The sequence below is a fragment of the Pyxicephalus adspersus genome, chromosome 10 (assembly GCF_032062135.1).
Source record: "Pyxicephalus adspersus chromosome 10, UCB_Pads_2.0, whole genome shotgun sequence".
Classification (NCBI taxonomy): domain Eukaryota; kingdom Metazoa; phylum Chordata; class Amphibia; order Anura; family Pyxicephalidae; genus Pyxicephalus; species Pyxicephalus adspersus.
In genome coordinates this window covers 58,763,007-58,770,873 of record NC_092867.1, presented here as the reverse complement: position 1 = coordinate 58,770,873, position 7,867 = coordinate 58,763,007, and the positions used below count along the sequence as shown (strand labels likewise).

At 43.7% G+C, this 7,867-nt stretch overlaps 4 protein-coding genes across 10 annotated transcripts in view; 1 reads left to right on the top strand and 3 right to left on the bottom strand.

Annotated features, from left to right (window-relative positions):
* The window catches only part of LOC140338964 (uncharacterized), a gene marked incomplete in the record, with an annotated part of 329,302 nt that overhangs the window by 1,349 nt on the left and 320,086 nt on the right, over positions 1-7,867 (bottom strand). Inside the window, 4 exon segments of the mRNA XM_072423361.1 lie at positions 1-826; positions 1,552-1,693; positions 2,056-2,217; positions 2,297-2,601. Of these exon segments, the coding sequence (XP_072279462.1) occupies positions 1-826; positions 1,552-1,693; positions 2,056-2,217; positions 2,297-2,601 (1,435 nt within the window).
* The window catches only part of LOC140339029 (uncharacterized), a 150,369-nt gene that overhangs the window by 99,212 nt on the left and 43,290 nt on the right, over positions 1-7,867 (top strand). The gene's annotated exons all lie outside the window — the stretch shown is intronic.
* The window catches only part of LOC140339133 (gastrula zinc finger protein XlCGF66.1-like), a 7,871-nt gene continuing 2,687 nt past the window's right edge, over positions 2,684-7,867 (bottom strand). For 2 of the 6 annotated variants that reach the window (XM_072423714.1, XM_072423712.1), the window contains one exon: positions 2,685-2,841. In XM_072423714.1, the coding sequence (XP_072279815.1) occupies positions 2,722-2,841 (120 nt within the window). In that variant the 3' untranslated portion in view covers positions 2,685-2,721. Of the gene's footprint in view, positions 2,842-2,909; positions 3,045-3,162; positions 3,263-3,740; positions 3,845-7,867 lie in introns of those variants that run through there. The other 4 variants (XM_072423710.1, XM_072423711.1, XM_072423716.1 and 1 more) reach the window with 4 other exon arrangements.
* Positions 5,887-7,861, bottom strand: LOC140339104 (uncharacterized). The gene is made up of 2 exons (XM_072423665.1): positions 7,670-7,861; positions 5,887-7,172 (listed from the first exon to the last, which is right to left on the bottom strand). Exons 1-2 carry the CDS (start codon positions 7,791-7,793, stop codon positions 6,307-6,309), a joined length of 990 nt encoding a protein of 329 aa, XP_072279766.1. The 5' UTR covers positions 7,794-7,861; the 3' UTR covers positions 5,887-6,306.

The window sequence follows — 7,867 nt, the reverse complement described above, 5'->3', positions numbered from 1 at the left end:
GAAAAACATTTCCTGCACTGGGGACATGAATACGGCTTTTCCCCCGTGTGAGATCTATTATGCACAGTAAGGTCTGTTTTATATACATAACTTTTCCCGCACACAAGGCATGAATATGGTTTTTCCCCTGTGTGGTATCTCTGATGATCTGACAGATAGGACTTCCGTGAAAAGCATTTCCCACAATGAGAACAGATAAATGGCTTCTCTCCTGTATGAACTCTGTGATGTCTTTCAAGATCTGGTTTACGTACAAAGCTTTTTCCACACTCAGGGCAGGAATACGGCTTCTCCCCTGTGTGGTATCTCAGATGACCTGAAAGATTGGACTTTTGTGAAAAACATTTCCCACACCTAGGACAGGAATACGGCTTCTCCCCTGTGTGGGACCGCTGATGTCTTATAAGTGCTCTTTTTTGTACAAAAATTTTCCTGCAGTCGGGGCAAGAATGCAGCTTCTCAGCTGTGTGAAATTTCTGATGATCAATAAAATTAGCCTCATGTACGAAATCTTTCCCACACTCTGAACAGGTAAAAAGCCCCTTGTTTGTGTGGAATTTCTTGTGTTCAATAAGATTATGTGGATTTTCGAAAGTTTTTCCGCACTCTAAACACATATAGGACTTCTCTGTCTGATGTCTACAGTCAGCATCAAAATCTGAATTCTGAAAAACACATTTCGGTGGTCCATCCAAGTTGAGTGAGGTGAGATGGACATTGCTGCTGAAGAAGTCTGGACTATACTGAGTGATGTCCTCATCTTCTACTTTACAGTCTGGAGATGAAGTGAGACAATTCTCCGAGGTTCTCCTGACGTCGCGTCCATCTAAAAAAAAGAAAAAGAATTATAACTATCTGACATGAGCAAGTGTGGTCACCTAAACCAGGACTGGGTCCATGGAAGGCAGCTTTGGTACAAAGAAATGATGCAGAGGATCCAATGATTCCACCATGAGGTGGATTGGTAAATTGATGTTCTGGATACTCTACCAGTTCCCTCACCGTTCAGTGATGGGATGGATAGAAATTTTGGCTCAGACCTCAATCCAACAATCATAACAAACCTGCTGGCATAAATAGTACTACACGCCCTGAATTGGTCAAAGACTTTACTAGCGGGACTGAGCTCCATCTAAGGTTAAGTGAGTGAGAATGAGGAGCCCCACCAATGATCAGTGAGTGAGAATGATGAGGAGCCCCACCAAAGCTCAGTGAGAACGATGAGGAGCCCCACCAAAGGTAAGTGAGTAAGAATGATGAGGGGTCCCACCAAAGGTAAGTGAGTGATACTGATGAGAGTGCCCAACCAAGATGAAGCATCCAGGACCCAAAGAAAAGTAGTAGTCACCAAATACAGATTATGTTCATATAGAAGTGGAGACAAAAAGACCTTGAGGTGTTCCAGGTTAGTGAAACAACACCTGCCCACCCCATCACGCCCAGAAGAAGGTGTCATTTAATACAATATCATGCCTAGAGGTCCACTTTGGAAACAGAAACCTAAAAAAAAAAACTGAATCTGTTTTATCATAGCAAAGTGTAAAGACACACCTGTGCTGATCTGTGTAGGAGTGTCCTCCTCTATGAACGTCCTCATCATTCCAGCCTCCTCCGTATATTGCTGATCATCTCCCACAGACGTCTCTTCATCTTCTACTTTAACCACAACATTTATATCCATCAGACCTTCACCCTAAACCAGAAGAATATAAATATGATAGTACATCACTCAGAAGATGTGTAAGGGGCCACACATGGTCTCCATGAGTCATTCTCATGATCCAGATGCTTCATGCCACCAACCTGATAATGGTGTGCATAATTGTCATTTTCCCTGGAATGCAGAGGATGGATATTTATGGAGGAGTTTTTGTAGCTGGAGGACATGGCGGTGTCATAGTACAAATCTTGATGTCCTCCTTGAAACTCCTCCATTACTCCATTATATTCATCAACATGATTGTTTATCTCCTCTTTAACAATGACATGAAAGTCACTCAGGTTACTGCTCTAAATAGATCCCAATGACACCATGAGTGGTTGGTACTCATCTACCTGATGATGGTGAGGGATGGGGCGACCTTCCTCTGAGGAATACAGAAGATGATGACATTTTTCTGGGGGCTGCCTGTTGGATGACTCCATCACACCATATTCTTCATCCATCTCTTTATTTTCTTCTTTAATAATAATATGAAAATCTCTGAGGTTTCCACTCTGAATATATAAAAAATACATTATTAGTAACAACACTTCGATGAATAAATCACAACTACTGATAATTGGTCCCACTTACCGGATGATGGTGAGGGATCCCCTGATCTTCCTGTGTGGAATCCCGGGAATACTGAGGACGGGGACATCTCTCTGGTGGGTTTATGGGGCCCTCAGCTCCACCTACCTGATGATGGTGAGGGATCTCATCTTCCTGTGTGGCATCCCTGGAATACAGAGGACGGGGACATCTCTCTGGTGGGTTTATGGGGCCCTCATTTCCGGCTACCTGATGATGGCGAGGGATCCCCTGACCTTCCTGTGCGGAATCCCGGGAATACAGAGGACGGGGACATCTCTCTGGTGGGTTCCCGTTACTGGATCCATCTGTAGGAAACACACACACTGACTGAATACATTGTCTCTATGTGTTTATCAGATGATGGGGGTTCTAGGTGGACCCTCCGTACTGCTCTCTCCTTTACAATAAAGTCTCCTCTTACCGCGTCATGTGAGGGTCTGGTGGTCCTCCATCATGACGTCCTTGTAGAGGTCCTTGTGTCCTTCTAAATACTCCCACTCCTCCATGGAGAAATACACAGTGACATCCTGACACCTTATAGGAACCTGACACACACAATGATACAGTAATAATCTAGATATCCCATAACAATCTCCCAGAATTCCCTGCTCACCTCTCCCATCAGTAGCCCAACCATTTTCTGGATGACTTTTAGAATCTTCTTGTTATTGCTTTTCATAAACCTCCGGGAGCAAAGTAAAGGCACTGTAAAGGTTAGTTGGTTTTCACCCTTCAGAGGAGGAAAACTCTAAATAGAAAAAGCATAAAAGATGTAATCCAGAATCCTCCTCATCCCATTGGTCAGGTCTGTGTTTTATTATTACAGATCAGAGTGATGTCACGTGACCTCCCAGAATCTTCCTCACCTCTCCGGTCAGCAGGTAGATGATCTCCAGGGTAAGGTTTAACATCTTCTCGGTCATGTTACTCCGGTCCTCCTCCATCCTCAATATTAGATCATGTGACCTATGCAGGTGGTCAATGGAGAATTATTTAGTGGTATAATATTAGGTCGGGGGTTAAGAGGTAACATGAGGGGTGGTGTTCTGTTTCCCAGCCCCGTACAATTGTCGCTCAGATTCCGTCATTCTGTATCATTAAGTGATGAAGGTAACCCAGTCTGAATAGGTTTGTTTTAGACGGTGTGGATGGCTGGCTGCGTCATGTACTCGGGGAAGGAATGGCAACAAGCTGTATTTTGGGAAGGAAGGTGTAGATAAGTCACAAAGGGGGGGGCTACACATTATTAGGTGTGGGGGTAATGTTCTACGAACATTTGCATAATAACTTCCCTAGGATTTAATTTATTAGGAACTCACTGACAAGTGACATTAATGAATGTTATGACTCTGAAATGGGCAATATGGATTTATATCATATAAAGGGGTGGGGGCAGTCATGACTAGAGGGGGTTACTGGGTGTATATACAAAATATCTTATTACCTACTCTGCTGCCAGTTCCAGCAATATCTACTCTCTACTTCCTCCAACCTCTGCTTCCGCCAGAAACTTCCTATTTATAGCTGACATCACTTCCTATCTCTGCCTGACATCACTTCCTCCCTTACACAGAATTCCTGACCCTAGTTACCATAGAGTTTTCCTGTCTCAGTATAGGGAAGATCACCTCCTTGTGGAGCTCGGAGGTACTGCAGCCCTCATAAATGCATCAGTGTGAATAGCATGTGGTGTGTTGTAGGTGGCATGACATTATATTGAGGAATGGAGATGGACCTTTCATATGGTGTACGGTATCTCCTCCTCATTTGTTGGGGACATGACGTTATATTGAGGAATGGAGATGGACCTTTCATATGGTGTACGGTATCTCCTCCTCATTTGTTGGGGACATGACGTTGTATTGAGGAATGGAGATGGACCGTTCATATGGTGTACGGTATCTCCTCCTCATTTGTTGGGGACATGACGTTGTATCTCCTCCTCATTTGTTGGGGACATGACGTTATATTGAGGAATGGAGATGGACCTTTCATATAGTGTACGGCATCTCCTCCTCATTTGTTAAGGACATGACGGTATATTGAGGAATGGAGATGGACCTTTCATATGGTGTACAGTATCTCCTCCTCATATGTTGGGGACATGACGTTATATTTAGCTGTTCTGGCAACCACAACCAGAATCAAAAGACGGAGTTCAAGGAGATATTGAGTTAAAGGAACTCGTTGCTACACTAGTGCTGCGCTCTTCTCATCCCTGCCTGTCCCTATATTGTTTCTGCTCTAGTAACTACAGGTGCTCAGAACTAATAATTTAGTTGGAATATTTCAATGCCCTGGATTTAGCCATTAAACCTTTTTGTTTATAGCTTTACACTCTACCTGTATATCTAAATGTAAGGGTGCGCTCCTCCATGCTCCATGGCACACTGCAGCTGTGTGAATGACTTGACCTCTGTCCTTGGATGGGTTGCATTGCCCCAGCTTATGTTCTCGACCTGACTTTAACTTTTCCTATTTGTTGCTTGGACCACAGCCTGCTCAGATGACCTGACTCTGCCTACCGGTTTGTACCACATTGCCAATCACTAAATTTGCCTATGTGAACCCATCTTTATCTGCTGTGTCTACACTTCACTGACCGCTTGCTTTTGACTAAGCTGGAAGGCATTCTGTTAGCTGTTCTGCCATTGTCCTGACATTCACATTCCCATTGACCACCATTATAAGGGAACATTGATCCCAAAGACCACCATTATAAGTGAAGGCCCCTTCAGCCTCAACAGACTATTGTTGGTTATCAAACCATTGATAACACAGTTCCTGGGGACAGTATTAAGGATTCAGGATTATTCATGGTGTAGTCCAAGGGTCAATGTTGGTAGTGTACCCCAAGATTTGGGATTATTGGTGGTGTACCCCAATGATCAATGCTGGTAGTGACTTTTTTACGAACGATTTTTTGCCCAATCGATCGTTCGTCGTTCGATTGGAACGATAAAAATTGGAAGTGTGTACGCACCTTTATTAGTTGGATATCCTAAGATCCGTGGTTGGTAATGGTGTATTGCAAGGTTTAGTGTCCTCAGGGGTATACTCCAGGGTTCAATGTGGTTAGTCTACCACAAAGGCCAGCCATATACAGAGGGGACCCCAAGGTTGGTGTTATTGGTGTAGCTCCAAGATGCAATGTTATCATTGGTGTACCCCAAGGTTTAGTGTCATCAATGGTATAACACCAACATTCAGTGTTATTTCAGTGGCAGCATGGTGGCTCAGAGGTTAGAACTCTTGCCTTTGCAGTGCTAGATCCAAGGTTCGACTCTCGACCAGGACACTCTCTGCATGGAGTTTGCAGTGAGGAAACCCACGCAGACACACTCTCTGTACTCTCTGCAGACACACTCCAGGTACTCCGTTTTCCTCTCACAACCCAAAAACATGCAATAAGGTTAATTGGCTTCCATCCAAAATTGACCTGACTACATTAATGACATATGACTATAGTAGGGACATTAGATTTTGAGCTCCTTTGAGGGACACGACTCTGTACAGCACTGCGTAATATGATGGCGCTATAAAAATTCTGTGTAATAACAAGCCAATCCCACGAGGAATCTGAGGACAACTTTCATCATTATAAGAACAGAAATGTTTCACCTTTATTTGGGTAACATGTGTGTGTATGTATGTGTTACAACTAGAAATGTCAGATATTTCAATTTCAGCCAGCAGGTGGCGATCTCCAAGCAGATAAAACTGTTTCGGATGATAACGTCTGCCATGAAAGAGTCAGTATGGTCATGTAGTCTAATCTCCCCTACTCTTACCTGTCCTCTCGGACCATGAAGCTGCTGCTGGGGAGAACAGATTAAACTGTTGGAGAGACTCATCAATCAGTGACCCACTGCCCTGGAATGTCTCTTCTAAAATGAAGATCAGAATGCTTGGTCATAGATATCAAGCCCCCCTTGATATACACGTGGAATCTCGCATGTCCCACACTCAGAACACTAATACATCCCCTCCCCCCAGGGTTTGTTAGGTTCTCACACTGTTCCTGCATTCACTGTGTGAGATTTTTCATGCTTGTTGAATTCTGATTTCCATGGAAAACATTTCCCACATACAGAGCAGGAATATTTCTTCTCCTGGGAGTGGCGTATCAGATGTTCAATAAGAACACTCTTCAATGAAAAACCTTTCTCACATTCAGGGCAGGAATAAAGCTTCCCTGCGTGAGAATTCTGATGTGCGACAAGTTCTGATTTCTGTGTAAAACTTTTCCCGCACTCACGGCAGGAATACAACTTCTCTTCTGCATGAGACTTGTGATGTCTGGAAAAACTGGTCTTATTGGAAAAGCTTTTTCCACACTCAGGGCAAAAATATGGCTTTACCCCTGTGTGAGATCTCAAATGTATAATCAGGTCTGAATTCTGGGCGTAACATTTCTCACACTCGGGGCAGGAATATGGCTTATACCCTGTGTGAAAGCTTTCATGTCTGGAAAGACTGGTCTTCTCTGAAAAGCATTTCCCACACTCAGGGCAGGAATATGGTTTCACTCCTGTATGCACTCTCTGATGTCTAGAAAGATTGGTCTTACGAGAGAAAAATTTCCCACATTCAGTACAGAAAAATGGCTTCTCCCCCGTGTGAGATCTGTAATGGAAATCCAGTTTTGATTTACGAGGAAAACTCTTCCCACACTCAGGACAGGAAAATGTATTTTTCTCCGGAATACTGGCACCATCGCTCACAGTAGGAGAAGGCTCAGAGTCGGAGTGATTGGATGGTCTAATGTTAGTTGAGCTGATGGTCTCTTTTCCGGCACAATCTCCTGTCATGGCCTCCATTTCACAATTTGAAGATAAAGTCATGAGATAGTTTGAGGGTTTCTCCATGGAGTGTCCTGGAAAATAGAAAATTATGATGGCCGGATATGAGAGGGTTACTTCACCCAAAACAACATTCCATCTGGATCAGGTAGATGGAGGCAGCACATGTCCTCTGGGGAGGTCCCAATCAGCTGGGACTCCTCCCCTTTTCAGTCATAGGGCCTTCAGAGCTCCTCCCACATTTACATAGCCCTGTCAGTATGCCTGTAAAGGTTCTCATTGATCCTCGCTGTCAGGAAGTCTGCAGAGGTGTGAAACCCTTAAATAACATAAATGAAAGTGTGAAAATGCCAGGGCAAAATTGTGAATTAAACATTATAGGTGGAAAGCCCATCAGCCATGTAATAGGAAGGTGTAACACTCATCCAGACTTCCTGACACCAAGGATGGAATGACATTATTAGAACAGGAAGCTTCCACAAATGTCACACCTTCTGAATGTGGACAATAAACATCTGCAGTGTAGACCAATCAGTGAGCAGAGATGACAGAAGAATATATGATGGCTGACCTGTGCCGATCTGTGTAGGAGTGTCCTCCTCTATGAATGTCCTCATCATTCCAGCCTCCTCCGTATATTGCTGATCATCCCTCACAGATGTCTCCACTACTCCACCCCCAACTTCCATGTTCATCTGACCTTCATCCTAAACAGGAAGAATAGAAATATAGAATATCTTATGATTGGACCTTACATGGAAGATATCAT

What these genes read in the sequence shown, in the direction of transcription:
- LOC140339104 (XM_072423665.1), bottom strand. Translation starts at nt 7,793, where the DNA reads ATGAACATGGAAGTTGGGGGTGGAGTAGTGGAGACATCTGTGAGGGAT. An exon ending in TCCTACACAGATCGGCACAG is followed by an intron (nt 7,173 to 7,669) that starts GTCAGCCATCAT and finishes TCTATTTTCCAG; the next exon opens with GACACTCCATGGAGAAACCC.